Source organism: Desmodus rotundus, chromosome 7, assembly GCF_022682495.2.
Source record: "Desmodus rotundus isolate HL8 chromosome 7, HLdesRot8A.1, whole genome shotgun sequence".
NCBI lineage: Eukaryota > Metazoa > Chordata > Mammalia > Chiroptera > Phyllostomidae > Desmodus > Desmodus rotundus.
Window position 1 is genome coordinate 16,078,589 of NC_071393.1, and position 18,071 is coordinate 16,096,659.

The 18,071-nt window shown below is 54.8% G+C and overlaps 1 protein-coding gene across 6 annotated transcripts in view; it reads right to left on the minus strand.

Annotated features, from left to right (window-relative positions):
* EMID1 (EMI domain containing 1) overlaps window positions 1-18,071 on the minus strand; it is a 35,964-nt gene that overhangs the window by 3,435 nt on the left and 14,458 nt on the right. For 2 of the 6 annotated variants that reach the window (XM_053927792.1, XM_045200965.3), the window contains exons 4-15: window positions 16,586-16,669; window positions 15,430-15,491; window positions 13,824-13,944; window positions 13,539-13,589; window positions 13,382-13,471; window positions 12,438-12,584; window positions 11,444-11,533; window positions 11,120-11,172; window positions 10,609-10,671; window positions 10,459-10,503; window positions 6,206-6,250; window positions 275-365 (exon numbers count right to left, since the gene is read on the minus strand). In XM_053927792.1, coding sequence (XP_053783767.1) covers window positions 275-365; window positions 6,206-6,250; window positions 10,459-10,503; window positions 10,609-10,671; window positions 11,120-11,172; window positions 11,444-11,533; window positions 12,438-12,584; window positions 13,382-13,471; window positions 13,539-13,589; window positions 13,824-13,944; window positions 15,430-15,491; window positions 16,586-16,669 — 942 coding nt within the window. Of the gene's footprint in view, window positions 1-274; window positions 366-395; window positions 1,058-1,286; window positions 1,372-1,453; window positions 3,135-6,205; window positions 6,251-10,458; window positions 10,504-10,608; window positions 10,672-11,119; window positions 11,173-11,443; window positions 11,534-12,437; window positions 12,585-13,381; window positions 13,472-13,538; window positions 13,590-13,823; window positions 13,945-15,429; window positions 15,492-16,585; window positions 16,670-18,071 lie in introns of those variants that run through there. The other 4 variants (XR_008427259.1, XM_053927794.2, XM_053927791.1 and 1 more) reach the window with 4 other exon arrangements.

Here is an 18,071-nt window from a genome sequence, read left to right on the forward strand (position 1 = left end):
CCCCACAGCCTAGGCTCCATCAGAGTAGGACTGTATCTTATCTGTTGGAGCCTGTGCGGGCAAAATACCTGGCACAGAGCAGGTGCTCATTCACTCAAGAACTAGTTACTAGAACCTTCTCTGTGCCGGGCACCATCTGCTAGCTGGATGGAAGGGCTAAAGAATGAGTGTCCACTGGCCTGGGTCCAGTATTGGGAGTCTCCTTCTGTGACCCCAGGCCCTTCCCAGGCTCTTCCTGGAAGGGGCTGCCCCTGCCTGCCCACCGTGCCGTTACCTGGCCAGATGATGGCTTCCAGCAGGGTGACCCGTCTGGCCAGGAGCTCCAGCTGAGCCTGCTGCTGCAGGAAGCTCTGTAAGCTAGGAGCCTGATGGGAGATCGAGAAGAGCAGACGGTGCGAGTCCGGCCTCCGAGGGCTGGGCCGGGGAGCCGAGGGTGGGGTGTATGGGCCAAGAGCCTGGGTGTGAGTCTCTTGATCTCCCCTTCTAAGTGGGGACAGGGCTTGCCTGGCTCCTCAAGTAACCAGATGGGTGATGGGTAGAGAACTGGTGGGTGAATTCCTAGGGTGAGGGTCTAGCTTTCTCAGGCCCCTAAGTGGACCCTCAGGGCCAGTCAGGAGGACCAGAGGGGAAACTGAAACTGTCAAGGGATAGTTGAGGCCAGGAAGGCCTGCCCTGGAAGCCTCTGGGGGCTTATGGGTGAGGGAGGATCAGAACTGGTGGGTAGTACATTACCCAGAATCCCCTGGGGCCTGAGCCTGACTGTGTCACTCACAGTCCCCTGCATTTCTGGAGTCCAGCTCCATGACCTATGTCCCTGTGGGCCTGGAGACTGGCTTGGTTACCCACGATTTCTCTAGAGCTGAAGCCTGATTGAAGTCTGGATCCATTACCCATAATCCTCCTGTGGACCTGGGCTCTGCTTTTATTACCCACAATCCCCTACAACATTTAATTCTGGCTCTGTTACCCACAATCCCCTGCTGGTCTGGAGTTTGGCTTCATTGCGCATAACTTCTTCCAAACTCGAAATCTGTCACCTCTGGTTTCCCCTGCAGGCCTGGAAACCACATTACCCACAATGCCTGGAGGCCCTGGTCCGACCACAGAGGTGGGGGCCCTGGTTTCTAAGGCCCCCCTTCACATGTGGGGTAGGGACCCAGTCACTGAGGGGTAGGTGGTCTTAGCTTCTCCAGCTTCATGACTGGGCCCAGGCAGCTCCACCCTGGAGGTCCTGGGGGAGGCTGGTGGGCAGGGGCTGGGCTGTCTGTCCGTCTGTCTCTACTCACCATAGAGCCCAATCATTGTTTCCAAGATTAAAACCCTTTCAGCTAAAATCTTCAAAGCCTCGCGTAGTTGGTGCAACCCCTCCCCCTGCGGAGGAAAGAGACAGATGCAGCCGTGAAGGGGACAGGGGAGGGGGCCCTGCAAAGCCTGTCGGTGGCCCATGCCCCACCCTGGTCATGCACCCACAGCCTGCACCCCCTGCCACAGCCCAGGGCCCATGGACAGCTGGGGCAAGACCAGGAAAGGACAGGAGTGGGACAAAGCAGGCAGAAGCGGCCCCTTCAGTGAGTCCTGACGGATCCCAGCTGGCTGCTTCCTCCCCACACCCTTGCTGCACTGGGGGGGAAGGCAGCCGTGCTGTCTCAGGGCCTGCGTGGAACCTGCCAGAGAATGTGCCCTGGAGGCTGCCGTGAAGCCTCGCTGCCCCATCTCTAGTGTTCTTTAAACTGACACACTTTTTGCCTACCTGCATCAGTGGGATCAGGCTACTTACCAATGCTTTTCATTCACATCAAAAGGAATATATACAAATAAAATGAGAGCATATTTGAGTGGCCCTGCTGTTGGGAAGCTGTGTCTAAAATGCTGGCAAAGCTGGCCCTGGCGCCCCCTCCCTAGCCCTTCTCCCAGGCTCTGCAGGTCCTGGAGCCGGGCTCCCAGCCCCACCCTATCTTCTAAGCAGTGTCCCTAGCACCCAGGCCCAGAGATGTGGCAGCAGGTCACAAAGCCACCATCCTCCCAGGCCTCCCTGATCTGCGGCTCCCCACTCCTAAGCAAGTGCCAGCTGCTGCTCGGGGCTCATGCCAGAGACCACCAGCTGGCACTCACTTTCTCTTGCTCCCAATCTTTCTGTCCTTTCCTGCCTCCGGATGGGGTCCATGGTCTTGCCTAAACTCACACTCCCTCACTCCTCCTTTCCTAGTCCAGACTTCAGCTAGTTCTGTGTTGTAGATAAGCTCAACCCCAACAGAGCACTAGCACAGCAAACAGCTACTCCAGCCCTGTCGCAACTGGAAGTCTCTCTCAAGGTCCTTTACTCGGTGCAGAGTAAGTGAAGGGATGACGTGTAACATGCATGTTGCTATAAGGACAATCCAGCCCTTTAAAGTAGCTGCTCCCTCTAACACACGTCTAACAACTGCAAGGTTTGCCAACACATGCGTGAGCCTGCCGTGGCCTTACTGTGATTATCTCGTATGATCCCGGTGTCCTGTTCACATCACATGGATTGAGCTACCCTTAGGCCACGCCTGGTCATTGCAGCCTGGGGGACGGTCGCAGGGTCACCACAGTCTGTACACCAAAGTAACCCCTCTTCAAGCACTACAGGTGGAGGAGCTAACAATGAATGAGTTTCAGAAATTATGTTAAACCACTTCCGGCTTGGACAGCGGGACAAGCTGACATCATGAGCCTCCTGCAGAGATGCAGTAAAAGGGCACCACATCTCCCTAAGTGCTCCTGCCAAGAAGACTTAATTTGCGTCTCATCAGCAGGAAACAGTCAGACAAATCTCGGTGGTGAGACAGTCCCAAAGAGACAGAGAAAAAAACAGGGTAGGAGGCCTGTGCTAGGTGAAAAGAGACGAGACGGGACAGCCATGTGCGTAAAACTTGATTAGAAGTTTTAAAAAAGCCTTAAAAGGCACTTTGGGACCACTGACAAAACTTGTATATGTTGTGTATTAAATGGCATCATCTCACTGAATCGGTGTCAGCCTTCTTAGGTGTGACGGTGGCATTGTGGCTCTTTGGGAGAATGTCCATCGTCTTTCTGCATACATGCTGATGTGCTAGGGGAGATGTGGATGAAGTGTGAAACTTATCTTCAAATGGATTAGGAAAAAGAGTCTGTAAATATATAAAGAGATAGAGCAAATGTGGTAAAATAGTAATCGACCAGTCTAGAGGAAGGGGAGAATAATATTCACTGTGCCAACATTTCTGCACATTTGAAAAATTTCAAAATAAAAATCTTGAAGAAAAATGTGAAAAAAAAAGATCCTGTTATTTGGATCCCTCCCCAGATGGGGGGTGGGCTGCTGTTGGCACTGATGACACCCCAGCACCTCCCTCCTGGCCAGGCCCGAGCGTCCAGGGCCTGATGGACACCCCCACTGGGCCATTGTCCAGACATCTCCCCGTTTTTCATGGACAAAACTCAGTGGGCCTGCTTCTCCTGACTCTCCTTTACTATGTGTCTCTCTTAACTTCTTGCTGCGCCCCCTCCCCCCGTCCCCACCGCCATAGCCAAACTAGCACCCACGTGTCTCTTAGCTCCACGGACATCTTCCCCTCTTCACTGCCCCCAATCCCAGCCCCCACAGTCTCTCGCCACGGTGACCATGACAGCCTTTTGCCTATTCTCATTCTGGTTTTCCCATCCACTCCCCACACCGCAACAGGGGCGTCTTCGGCAAACAAACATCTGACCACGTCCCTTCCCTGCTCAGAACTATTACAATGGCTCCCCACTGCCCATTAGAACAAAGTTCGAATTCCTCAGTATGGCCTCCTTAGTCATGAAAGCCTTTGACCTCTGTCTCACCCCTTGCCTTTGACCTCTGCCACTCCAAGTACTTGCACACGATGCTCCTGCTCCTCCGCCTGACACCCTTTGCCTGGTTAATGCATCTTTCAGGCCTCAGCACGGGTCTCCATGAGGCGGATGCTAAATCCTCCCCCATCACAGCTGAGCTCCCCCTGTCCTGTCGCTGCTGGTTACTAGTCTGTCTCCCCCACCCCCCTGACTGTGACCACCTGGAGGTCACATCTATGTTCACAGTGCCTAGCCTGGGGCCTGGCACCCACCCAGGAGGTGTTTGGGGGAATGTTATCTGGTGTCCCCAGCGCCTGGGCTTCAGTTTCAGCTCTGCTAACAGTTCGCTCTGCAGACCTGGGCCCCATTTTTCCTGTCTGAATAAGGGGTATGAGCTTTGTTCTAGATGAGCTGGTTCAGCTCAGTCACTCCCTAACAGTGCCTGCAGTGCATACCCCTGGCCACTGGGTGTCACTGCTAAGCCACAGCAGAGTCAGTGGCTCAAAAAGCTTGGCTAAGTGGGGTTGGTAGGTAGAGTGTGTATAGGTGTCTTCCGAGGCCCTCCCCACACAGCACTTCATTCCCATCTACTCCCAACAGAACTACTCCCCCAGCCTACAAAGCCTCATGCAGCCCCCAACCCAGCAGGCTCCCTCCCAGGCAGGCAGCAAGCAGGGGCAGAAGTGCAGGTGGGTGAAGGGGAGGCAGGTGGATGGGCAGGGGCCCTGCTACCTCTTGGGGGCCCCTCTCACTGGTGGTCCTGACTTTGAGGCCTGACCTGGGGTAGTTCAGGCATCTGTTCTCCTGCTGGGATCCCCATGCAGGGATGGGGCTGCTTAGCCTAATTCAGACTTCACCTCACTCTCCTACCTTTCCTGGGCTGGGTGGAAAATGTGCTGGGAGAGGCCAGGGAAGCAGCTGAGGGGAGGCAGAGGGCTGGGCTCATACAGGTCTACCTGACCCCCACCCCAGCTCAAGCCAATGCTGGCAGTATGCTTAAGAGGCTCTGGAGCCACCCAGGGGGCGGGCAGGGCGAGAGGTGGCATGGCAGGGAGGAGCTGGGAGGGGCTTGCCAGAAAGGTAGCAGGGCCCCAGAAGTCACGGAAAGACACGGGGTTGGACTCGTGCAGGGTGGGGGACTCCCACGGCTGTATCCATCGCTGACCCCACAATCAGGAGCAGAGAGGGCAGGGCAGGCGCTGGGTATCCTCACTAACTAGTGCCTGCCAGTAAGTAGGACGGCCCAGCCAGACTGCACCAGGGAGAGGGGCCGAGGTGGAGGAGGGAGGCACAATATCAGCCTCCAAAAGAGCTTCCCAGTTGTCTCTCCTGTAGAAGTGTTCGCCCCAATCCCATCCATGTTCCAAATGTCTCCTATGTCAGTGATGGTTCCCGGTCCCTGAATTTTGGGGGTTTTGGCCCTCCCCCAGTGTGTCTTTTGGGTGGGTAGATTTCTAAGCCCTGAAAGTCATTCACTGCAACTGTCTCCAATGACTGTGAAGGTTTCTAGGGCCCCACGTGTGGTTTCTAGGTCCCCTTTCCCATTTACTCTATGCTTCCTGTGTATGTGACAGTTCCTAGGCCTCCCTTCCTCGCCTTCATGGGCTTCCTTTGTGTGTGGTGCCTTCTTGTTCTCCTTGTCTCACTTCTCAGGACTCTCCTGTGACTGTAACAGTGTCTGGACGTCTCCTTCCACTCCTCCTCGGTCTCCAATGGATGCGATGGTGTCTAGGACCTCATGTTAATTATAGGTCTTCTGGGCATAGTGGAGTCTTGGTCTCCTGAACTCATTTACCATGTGCATATGTACAGGACAGTTTCTAGGCCTCCCTTTCCATGCTTCATGGATTTCCTATGTGTATGATGATGTCTAGGTCCCCTGGACCTTTGCCATGGGCTCCTGTGTACCTGAGCATTTCTATGCCTCCCTTCCAATGTTTCATGGCTTTCCTAAGGCCCCCTGCCCTGTTCTTCTGTGTGGATATTGTTTTCATGCATCCCTTTCTGCTATAGCAGGAGCAGAAGCCAAAGCCCTTGCTTGGAGAGGCCTGTGGAGGCAGGGGATGCAGTCTGGACTGGGTCAGCCCAAACCACCCAGGAGGGGCAGGCAGGATCACCCTGGCCTGGAAAGGCCGCAGAGGGAAGGCGGAGACAGGGACATGAAGACAAGAGAGAGAACGTGGGGTCTGCTGATAAGGCTGGCCCTGTCCAATTGGGAAGGACAGGACAAGGGAGGGCACTCGGGCTGACAACTGTCCAGCCTCCTCCCTGGAAAAGCAGCTTGCAATGGGGATTTGGCTGGGGTGCCCCCACTCCAAAATAATCCCCTGAGTGCCCAAGGCAAGAGGGGGTAGGGGAAGATTAATGCTGGGCTGGAGCTTACCCAGTGGCTCTTCTCACCAGGATCTCCTTTGGGGCCAGGTTCTCCCTGCAAGGAGAAATAGAGGTAGAGGCAATGGAGAGGGAGGGAGGGAGGGTAGGAGGAAAGGAGGGAAAGAGAGGAACATAACGAGAGAGGATGAGAGACGGAGAGAGGCAGAGACAGAGAGTAGCTTATACTGGACTAACACTAGATAAAATGCAAAAAATAACTGCTTGAAGGCCACAGAAAGTGATAAAGAACAGCCAGAAACTGGAGGATATTTGGCCTTTGAAAGAAGGAAACTGCACTGGGTAAAATCCACATAGCTTTTCCTCTGAAGGGCATATACCCCAGCCCCCTCTGTCTAGAAAACAGCTCAAGCAGAAAGCTCTAGGTTCTTTGGACTGAGGGGTCAGAGAATGGAGACTGCCAAAGAAGGAGGAAATTGAGAGGAAATAATGGAAAGCAGGGGGCTACCACAGGGAATGACATCTGCATAAATACTCCCCTTTAATCCTTGGATAGTCCGTGAACTGTCCAACCTCAAGTCCCAAAGCTGAGTCCAACCCACACCCCAGGCCAAAAGTCAACACTCTTCAGAGGAAGATAACAGAATCCTTCACCACATAACAGAGTCCCTTCTCCATATTATCTAGATTGTCTAGTATGCAATAAAAATTATTAGACAAGTGAAGAAACCAGAAAATGTGGCCTGTACTCAACAGAAAAATCAGCCAGCAGAAACAGATCCACAGCCAACCCAGATGCAGAGCTTAGCAGACACAAACTAAATTATCTATGTTAAAGAATCTAGCCCTGGTTGGTGTGGCTCAGTGGATTGAGTGCCAGCCTGTGAACCAAAGGGTCGCCAGTTCGATTCCCAGTCAGGGCCCATGCCTGGGCTGTAGGCTGGATGTGAAATACACATTGATGTTTCTCTCTTTCTCCCTCCCTTCACCCCTAAAAGAAAAGAAAAGAAAAAAGAATCTAGTGGAAGTAACACAATGGGTGATGAGATGGGCAATTTCAGGTGAGATGTGAAAATTGTAAAAAATAATCAAATGGAAATCCTGGTAACAAGAATGATTATACTTGAAATAAAAAGTCCATTAACTGGGATTAACAGAAGAGAGAATCAGTGAACTTGAACACAGGTCAATGAAAGAATTCCAACTAAACCACAGAAAGTAGAAAGATATTTAAAAAAACTTGACAGAACCTCAAAAACTCGTGGCAGAATGTTAAGTGGACCTGGAATCCCAGGAGAGAAAAAAAAGCACAGGAACAGAAAAAAATGTTGGAATAAATATTAATCGGTTTTCTTTCCAAATCTGATTTAAAACCAAAACAAAACAAATGTTCAGTTTCTGGTCCAGCATAAAAAGAGCTCAGAAGTCACCATTCTGCCCTAACAAGCAAAGTGCTGAACAACCTGGAAACTCGACAACTCTTTTTGTAGAGCCATCGAAGAAGTGAGCACAGGGCAAGCCTCTGCCTCCCAACGTGCAGACAGATGGGCAGAATTTACTGGAGAACCAGTGCCAGGATAAGAAAACCTAAACGTGATCGATCAATTGCTGGGGGTCAGCGTGGACAATTCGGAGAGTTAAAAATTCCAGGGGGGCCCTGTCTTCGGAAGCCCTCCACACTTTTGTGAGTTTTCCCTCCAGGACCTCTTCTAGGTCCATTCAGGGAGAGTTGAAAAAAAAAATCCCCTCATGCTTTTAACAAGGAGAGAGGAAAAGGAACCACCTTGAAATGCATCAGCGCATTCTGGTCTTAACAAGGCTTGCCCTCCGGAGAAACTATTTTATCACAGCCTAACCTGCTGGGGTCTTAATCAGAGCCTAATGGCCCTGGGGGTAGTGAAATACCCAGCTCTAGCTGGTTCCATCTTTCCACAAAGGGGCAGGAACAGACCCCCACTCCAGCGCCCTCTAGCCACCTTGCCCCACTTCAGGCAGAAAAAGCGGAACAGCACTGAGAAGCGCGGGAGAAGTTCACAGCCGAGGGGCCCAGGCTCCCCGAAACACTGACACCTCATCGTGGGACTGCAGAGTGCCCCCTGCTCCAGCGCCTTCCTGCCACGCTGCTGAGGGCCTACTGCCCGCAGTTCCCTTCACCCGGGACGTCGTGTCTTTCAGCAAAAATTGTAAGGCAGACTAAAAGGCAAAAACCACAGTTCTTTTTCAATCCTCACCCAAGGATACGTTTTTATTGACTTTCAAGAGAGAGTAAGGGAGAGAGAGAGAGAAACGTTGACATGAGGGAGAGACACCAATTTTTAGGGAATTTATTCAGTGTGATACTAGAGGGGTGCACGCATGTCGCTGTACATGTGTCAACAGGCACAGAACATACAACACCAAGGGTGAACCCTCGTGTAAACTTCGGACTTCGGGTGATAACAACACGCCGAGGTGGGTTCGCCCACTGAACCAAATGTACCGCCGTGGTGCGAGATGTCAGCAGCCGTGTGGAGAATGGGCGTGGGGGGTGCAGGGAGTATGTGGGAATTCTCTCTACTTCGTGCTTAACTTTGCTGTGAACCCAAAATAATGCTCTAAAAAAAGAACTTAATGAAACAAAACAACCAGCAAAACCAAAAAGCCTAGCAACCTAACAGATCCAGGAATCTAAGTGAACACAAAGAAAACCACACCCAACTACGCGTTGTGACCAATCTGTTGAAACCAAGGGTGAAGAGAAAATCTTTAAAGCCAAAGAAAACATAGGCAGGAGAACAACGATAAGAACGGCAGCCACTTGCTCCTGAGACGTTTTGATGGTCCGTGTAAGCCAGGAGACCACGGGACAACATCTGCAAAGTGCTAAAAGGGGAGAAAAAGGCCAAGCTATCATTTTATACCCAGTGGAAATATCTTTCAAAAGTCAAGGTAAATTAGAGACAGCTTTGAGAAACCAAAGCAGCGAGGACTGGTTGTCTGCAGACCCGCACGGCAAGAAAGGTTAAAGGACGTTCCTTAGACTGAAGAAAAATGATGGCAGGTGGGAATCTGGACCCATAGGAGGGTAAAGAGAGTATTAGAAATGATAAATAGCCAGGGTTCGACTGGGAATTGAACTGGTGAACCAAAGGGTCCCCGGTTCGATTCCCAATCGGGGCACGTGTCTGGGTTGTGGGCCACGTCCCCAGTAGGGGGCACATGGGAGGCGACCACACATTGATATTTATCTCCCTCTCCTTCTCTTTCCCTTGCCCTCTCTCTAAAAATAAATAAATAAAATCTTTTAAAAAAAAGAAATGATAAATACATCAGTAGATGTAAAAGACTTTTTTCTTCTTTAAAAATCAACTGAGTGTTTAAAGCAAAACAACAATATATTTTGGGGTTTATAGCAAGTGCAGAAGTAAAAAAGTCACAAGGACAGAGGGGACGTAATTCACAGAGCTGTCATGTCCCTACTTCCATAGACATGAACTGGGAGAACATTAATTCAAGTAAACGGCGATCAGTCACGGGTGCAAGTTGTTATTCTTAGAGCAGCCATGAAAAAAATAACACTGAGAGGTATTCAAAAAGCTATTAGTAGAAGGGGATAAAGAAATAAAGAGATTGGGGTAAACATAACAAATAGCAACATGGTTGACTTACCCCCAACCATATCAATCAACTATGCATATCATTACATGTAGATAAACTCAACAGTAAGACTGTTAAAAAAAAAAAAAAAAAAGCAAGACTCAAGTACGTGTTGTTTACAAGAGATCCACTTTAAATAGAAAGACAGGTTGGAAGTTAAAAGGACTGGAAAAGATGCACCATGTAAACACCAAGCATAAGAAAGCTGATGTGGCTATTTTTAAAAACCAAAGTAGAACTCTAGACAGAGTATTACCAGAGAGTAAGATAATCATTTCATAAGATAAAAGGGCCAAGGCGGCAATAAAATCCTGAATGGGTATGCACCTACCAACAAAGCTTAGAAAGAGATGAAGCAAAAACGGACCAAACTAAAGGAAGAAACACACAAATCTACAACTACAGTTGGAGAGAGAGAGGAACAGAGAAATGCAGGAGAAGGAGAGAGAGAGAGACAGGAAAAGAGAAGCAGGTACAGATCCTGCGAGATGCAGGTGGCTTGGCCCTGAGAGGCTGCTGAGACCCTGAGACAGGGAGGGAGAGAGGAGATGAGCACACAGCCCTGGACCAGACAGACAGGGAGGGTCAGGGGCTCTGGCCACAGGGGATGCAGGGACTGTGCCTGGGGGATCCTAGAGGGGGCGCTGCAGGGTGGGCAGCATCACTCACCCGCTGTCCCATGGAACCTTGGGGCCCTGGCTCTCCACGCAGTCCCTGTGTGGGAGGGGGGAGAGGTATGGAGTCGGTTGTTGGGGTGTCCGACCCAGGGCCCCCAAGCCTCCCCAGATCCCTCTACCCAGGGGCCAATTCAGTACTCACTCTCTCGCCCTTTTCTCCTGGGTATCCAGAGACTCCTTTGGGTCCAGTGGGGCCTGGGGGTCCCTGAGTAACAAGTCAGGGCCTCAGCCTTGTGCTGAGGCAGAGCAGAGTGGACAGGGACTTGGGGGCAGAGGGGTCGGGGAGGGAGCTCCAGCTTGGCCTGGGCCTCTGGGCCCTTCACACATCCAATGCTGGGCGTGGAGTAAGAAGTCCACACAGCTCGGTGTTCACAGCTGTGGCCCTGGAATCGGACAGTCCCCAACTTGCTCTGGAGGTTGCCATGTGCTGGCCACAGCCCTAGGGCAAGTGTCTCTACCTTCCTTGGCCTTAGGTGATAACAACAGGGCTTCTTGTTACATGGACTGAATGAGAAGCTTTACGAAGTAGTTTGTGTATTCAGCGCTCTCTAAATGCTTGAAGGAATGAAGGAACGTATAGATGGATGGAGAGATGATGGATGGGTGAAAGGATGGGTGGACAGATGAGTGGGAGTACTTGGAGAAATACTCACCGTATGTCCAGGACTCCCAGGGACGCCCATGGGGCCAGGAGGTCCGGGGGGACCTGGAATAAGACAGGATATCCTAGGGGACTTGACTTGAGGCGGGGAATACACAGTACAATACACAGATGGTATATTGTAGAACTGTACACCTGAAACCTGTATAATTTTATTAACCAATGTCACCCCAATAAATTCAATTAAAAAAAAAGACAGGATATCCTCAGCACTGAAACAGGGTCTGCCATCAGCTCCCTCCTAGCAGTCACAGCTCTTGTCCCTCTGCTGTCCCTCAACCCCACCCCCCTCACCCCAGGCCTGGACTCAACTTACCCATGGGCCCTGGAGGGCCGGGGGGCCCAGCTGGTCCCTGGGGCCAGTGGCTGCTGGCCTCTGTGAAGGTGTTAGACAGAAACGGGTCCCCTGCAGGAGAAAAGGTGATGAGTGGGCAGGGCTGGGTGGGGTGGGGCACCTGCCACCTGTGCCAAGCCAGGTGTGACTGCCCTGTGGGACAGCCTGCAGCGTGGCTAGGGCCACCCGTTATCTGCTCTGAGGGCGGGGAGCGGGGAGAGTGTTGGCCGCACAGGCCGGGAGGCAGGGAGGCGCCGGTTCTGGCCTCGCCACAGTCTGGCTGGTGGCCCCAGGAAGACTCTGTCCCTTGCTGGGCTGCCTGTCACAGGTCAAATAGGAATAAACAGTAACAGCTGCCGTCTTTGCATGAGTGTCACAGAGCTCTGCCGTTGTCCCCACTGTACAGATGAAGACACTGAGGCTCGGAGAGGGAGAACGAATGGTGGGACGGCACAAACGGGAGAGTGGACGGCCGGGCACCGCCGTTGACACAGGCAGGCTTGGGAGCCCAGCACCCCAAGCTCTGACCTCTGGAGTCGCATGTGTAGGTGAGGCTGGGGAGGTGGTGAAGGGTGTATGTCGGGGTCTCGCTGGGTGGAGGGGGCTGGGGCCTCTCTGAGCACAGGGCAGGGTTGTGGCCTTGGGTGCTCAGGGCTCACTTCCTGCTACGAGGCCTTGAGCTTCCCTGAGCCCTGAGGGCTGGATCCTGGCCAGCTCCAAGGCCCGGTGGTTCCAACAACAGGCTCAAAGGCCTAGGCCTGCAGCCAGCCCCTGTGCCCCAGCTGTGTGGTCCCCCCTCTGAGGCCCTCAGGTTTCCTCATCAGTGAACAGAGGAGGGCAATAGCACCCATCAGAGGATTGAGTGACTGGCCAAGGGCCGCAGCACATGCCTGGCAGACCATAGTAACTTTGTGGTTACTCAATGCTAGCCTTACCCTACCCCCACCCACACCTGCTGTGACCCTGAGGGACTCACCATGCTCAGAGATCCGGGCGTGGGGTGGTCCAACAGGGGCTGGGGGGCCAGGGGGGCCAGGAGGCCCCGGTGGGCCTGGAGGTCCCCTCTCTCCAGGGGCGCCCATAGCTCCGTCCTGGCCAGGGCTCCCTGGGGGTCCCTGCGGCCCTGCAACAGAACCAGGGGGATGGGTGGGTATTCAGGAGGCAGGGAGCCCAGGGCGGCTGCCAGGGGGCAGGACAAGGCAGCCTGGGACATTGGGTAGGAGAGGGCTCCGGGGGCCACAGCGAAGGGCAATTCCTGGCTGACTTTCCTGGCTGTCCATAGGGCCAAAAGCACAGCCTCCCTAGGGCCTTTAGGACAGTGGACACTTGGTGCTTAGTAGATGCTGACTTCCAGAATGTTCTCCGTGGTCCCTTCCAGGCTTTTGCATGAGTTGTTCCCTCTAGCAGTCCTCCCTTTGCTAGGCCTGGGGGACACTCTGGGTCATCCTTTAGGCCTTACCTAAGATGTCGCCCCTACTGGGAAGCCCTCCCCACCCCCACCCGATCCAGGCTGGGTCTGAGATTCCTTCTTTGGGGCTCCCGCACCTGCAACGCACCCCTAAGAGCCCTGGTCACATGGGTGGGCACTGCTGTTTCTCCTCTGCCTAGGCCCACACTTCTACCCACCTGGGAGCTCCAGGAGAGCAGGGACTGGCCTGGCCCACCCCAGTGCCTAGCTCAGAGCCTGCTGGGAGTAGCTTCCCAGAGAACATGGGCTGAGTGAATGCAAAAGAGGGTTTTGGGGAGCCCAGCATGAGTGGGGCACCCTTGGAGGGGTGGTGAGCTGAGAGACAAGTGGGGGCAAGGGGCCCAGGCCACCTCTAGCTGTCAGGGTCGGGGAAGGAAGATCCCAGCCCGGTCCCCCTGGTGGGGGGGCTGGCCAGAAAAGTCTGGGGGTGGGGTAGTGCTGTGGACACTCACCTGGTGGGCCTCTGACTCCTGTTGGGCCCCGGCTGCCAGTGTCTCCCTTGGGGCCGATGGGCCCAGGAAGCCCCCGGGCACCCACTCGGTCTGGGGGAGAAATCTCATTAGCTCTGGCCTTGCTCCCGCCCCGCCCTGGCCCCCTGCCAGCACCTACCATCTCGAGGGAGAATTGGGGCCCTCACGGTTTCTCTGGCTCCCGGTAGCCCTGGAGTTGGGGGGAGAGGCAGGGGTCTATGTCATCCTGAGTGCCTGCCCCCCATTCTACCAGAGAAGATGGGGCAGGATCTGCGGGGCCTCCCCAGAATCCAGTGCTCAGGGGCCCCTGGAGATCTGGGAAGACCCAGGCCCGCAAGGGGGTCGATCTGGGAGTCAGCAGCAGAGTGGAGACTGGTATCTCATTCCCCCGAATCACTCCCACAGGGAAGGGTGACCAACTCACCTAGGAGGCCTCCATCCCCAGGGCTGCCCTGGGCAGCTGGGGACCCCCAGAGTGGGGCAGGGTCCTCAGGGGCAGCCGGGGTTGGGAACACTGCCTGCTCGGTAACAGTCAGCACCGCCACCTGTGGGGGAAGAGGAAGAGAGATGGGGGTGGGTACCAGGGCCTTATCAGGGATAGGCCAGCCGAGGGGCCCCGGTGTGGGGGGCAGGAGGCCCCAGGAGCCAGCAGAGCCCGGCTTGGTCTAGAACGTCGTCAGAAGTGACTGTAGTTTTCAAACTGCACAAATCATCACATTTGTTGCACACAAGTCATTGCACACCACCACCGCCACCCAAGGCGAGTCCTGTGACCGCCGCCATATCTGCTGGGCTGTGCGGGGTTTTGCTTATGCCCACCCACATAAGTCCTGTGAAACTTCTCTTGGTCTGTTAAAGCACCACAGGCTGGAAGGATTCTTACTGAATTTGAAGGGATGTCTGGGAGCGTCTGACATGAAATACCATGAGGTGTTTACAAAACCACTTTGGATGTGGTGGGGGTGGGGGAGGGGGACTCTCAAAGGTCGGCAGTGACCGAGCCACTGACTGAGGATTAAAGAGAGGCCAGAATGTCCGCTCACGGTGGGTAGGGGATTGTGTGGTCTGGCCCAGAGAAAAGCTGACGCTCTGGGGCAGACCTGAGAACCACATCCCAGATCTGGGACTGAGCCGCCCTCCTCCTGGCTTGTCCTGGGAGGGAGCTTGGGCAGCTGTGGGGTTCTGGGGGCTCCCACGTCTCACAACTGGGGTTCTAGTACATGGTGTTTCAGAAGACTGGCTTTTCCACTTGCTATATCACAGGCATCTTTTCATGTTAGATAATGGAGGTGGTGTTCGTGGCTCCCTAATTAGGCAACCACTCCTTCTGTTCTCTGGTTTTCAAATTTCCCTATGAATAGTTAACACTCTAGTCAACATCTTCACGTCTCCTCTCCTTCCCAGAGGAAGAATGACGGAGGCAGGGATATGCAGGCAAAGTGTGTCTGCCTCTGCGTGCATTTAGACAGTCTGGAAGACAAGACACGCAAGTGTGAACAGCCGCTCTCTGGGGGCACAGGTGAGCGCTGTGAACCGTTCTCTGGTAGGTGTTTCCCGGTTCTGAGTTTTTCATGTTTCGGAAAACATAAGTGTTTTACTTTTCATTGTTAAAACCTTGTTGTCTTGAAATCATTTGAGACACGCAATACATGGTTTGCTTTGGAAACTGGGAAGACAGCAACCGGTACATAAAGGAAGAGCTTTACGGGGGACGGGGGATAAAGGATGAGGGTAATGGAGCAAGGAAGGGCCCAGCCAAGAGTTCTGGGGTCTCTACAAATATCTGGCTGTGGTGGGAATGGGGGTACAAGCAGGGGGAGCTTCATGGGATCCCGGAGGAAGAGCAGGCTTCTCAGGGCGGGGCACTGGGTGGGAGGCCAGGAAGGCTGGATGGGAACCGGCGGGAGGGTGGCATGTGCCTGGGGCGGCAGCTGCCTGCCCATGGGTGTGGTGGGAACACTGAGTGGGCTGGGCAGGGGGTGAAGGGAGGGGTCGGGGGGCTGCAGGTGAGGGGGTGGCTGCTCACCCACCTTGGCCTCCAGCACCTTCAGCCGCTCTGTCAGCTCCAACACTTTGCTGCAGTTGGCACAACCTGTGGGAGGGAGGGGGCTGGGGCTGGGGCTGGGACTAGGGGTTCCAGGTTTCCCTTGGAGCCTCACAGCCCCTAGAGGCAGGATGGAGGATGTGAACAGACATCTGATGACCCCAACCAATGAGATACCCCCGCACAGGGAAGGGGCTGCAGAGAACAGCCTGTCCGAGGTGGATCATGCCCCACAGGTTTCTCCCAGAGCAGGACCAGGGAACTGACTGGACTCCTGCAGCCTGCGCATCCACATGACTCTTTTCCGGGAAGCCAGGGCAGGAAATCCTGTGGCTTCCCACCCGGGCGGGGCTCCCTGGGCTTGCTGGCCTTGGGGACTGACCCATTATAGTCTGGCATGGGCTGGCCTCAGAGGGGTCAGCCACTGACCCTCCCTTCAGACCTGTCATCCAGCGCCTCTGGCCTCACCAGTGATACCCCTTGGTTATTCATAACAATTCTGGCTGATTACGGAGTCTCCTGGCTGTCAGGCACCACTGAACGCTTTGCAAGCCTGTCTCTCCAGTCCTCGCCAGGACCCTGCATTTCAGGACGAGTGTCATCACCTGAGGATACGGACCTCAGAGCAAGGGTGGGCAAGCACACTATAGACATAGAGCCTGGGGTAGAGTCCCCATGCAGCTCCTTCCTGGCCGTGGGGCCGCAGGCAAGGCACATCCTGTCTCTGACCCTCAGCTTCCTCCTCTTTAAAATGGGGACAGTGGTGCTGTCCTGGGGGACAGGGACACAGCTGTGAGGTTTAAACAAGCCGATGATGGAAAGCACCTGGCATGGTGTCTCGCACATTGCAGATGCTCAGAGAAGTGCAGTTTAAACGAAAAGAGGAAACTGGGGGCTTGGAATCCTGCGTCTGCAAGAGTCTGGGGGTCACCGTGTCTGCGCCCAGGTCAAACTCTCCTCTGGGGCCCTTCCTCTCCCCCTCAAAGTTTTCTTACCAGCCTGGAGCAAGCAAAGGCAGGGCACCCTTCCTGACCCTCCACTGAGGGACCCAGATGGCTTTTAGGGAAGTCACCTCATTGCCTGTCCCCCCTCCAGGTCTCCCCTAGCCCAGGGACACCCCGAGCAGCTGCCGCAGGACTCACCTGAGAAGGCCGTGGGCCGAAGTGTCATCCGCCGCATGGCGTTGCCTGGCCACCCGGGCTCCACGAAGCCAGAGGAGCCTGCAACTGAGGGATGGTGGGGGTGAGAGCCCTGCTGGCCTGCCCCACCCTCGTTCGATCTGATTCCCCTGCCCCACCCACCATTCCAGCCCCAGCAAGGATCTCTACCCCTCTTAGTGCAGAGGGAGACAGAGGCCCAGAGAGGTGGGGCAGTTTACCTGGGTCACACAGCATGAAGGCTGCCAGCCTGATGGGGCTGGGGAGAGGGGGCTGGCAATGGGTAGGAGCCATGGGTGAGGCTGGGGGCTTCCCGAATGACCCCAGCAAGCTGCATGTATTAAAAGCTTAGAGGTAACAGATGTGCGGTTGGGCCCCAGCCCTGTCACTTGCTGACCTGTGTGACTTGTCCTCTCTGGACCTATTTTCCCATCTGTAAAATGGGTTCATAAGGCCACTGTATCTCCCAGGCTGGTGTGAGGGCTGAGGACAGCAGCGTGTGCACAGGGCCCACTGTGTACACACACACACAGGACCTGGCGCACAGTAGACACTAAGTGGCAGCTGTGACACTGCTGTCCACCCTCTCCCTGCCCTACTTGGTAAGAAGACACTGAAGTGGATCGAGACCTGGTTTTAAATGAAAACCAGAGGGAGGCTGGCTGCCTGGGAGGGCCAGGGGGGCCCGCTCTAGGAGCCCACCCCTGTCACCACCCCTACGAGGAGCAGGCTGCCTGGCTGGTCTGGTTTCGGGGGCCTGGTTTTCTCCACAGCTGGAGGGATGGCTGGCCAAGCCAGCAGCGGGGGGTGCAGCTGGAGGGGCTCCGAAGCCAGCAGGGCAACAGCTCCCCTCTGCCCCCCTAGGCCTGCCTTTTAAGGCCAGGAAGTGTTGTCTGGGGGGAGACAAGACCCAAATAAGGCGCAGGCCTGGCAGCTGGGAGCCAGGCTGTGGGTTGGTGCAGGGAGTGAGAGGCGCCAGGAGCTCAAACCAGACTGGTCCCTCTGGCCAGCCCCCAGCAGGGAGGCTGCCAGACCCTCTCTGGGTCCCACCACGGGCCTGGGCTCAGGCTGGGCCTGCATCGCCAGCATCCCCTCCCCAGGGACCTGTGACTTGCGTGGCGCAGGGTAAATTTCGCCTGGGAGGGAGGAAGGTGGGCGGGCTGCCCAGGACTGGGGCAGGGGTTAGGGGCCCTGTGGGCAGGAGGGGCAGATGCCACTGCAAGCCCTGCCCAGGGTGAAGTCTTTTACAGAGCCCAACTCGATCCTGTGAGACAGGTAATAATAATAACAGCTCACACTTGCTTTGCATGCCCTCTGGGCCTGGCCCACGCGAAGCACGTCACACGTACAGTCAAAGCCCTGTGAGTGGGTGCCAGCATCGCCTCCACTTTACAGATGGGGAAACCGAGGCGCAGAGCAGCTTGGATGGCCACTGCTCTGTCCCCCATGCTGGGATGAATGCATGAGTGAG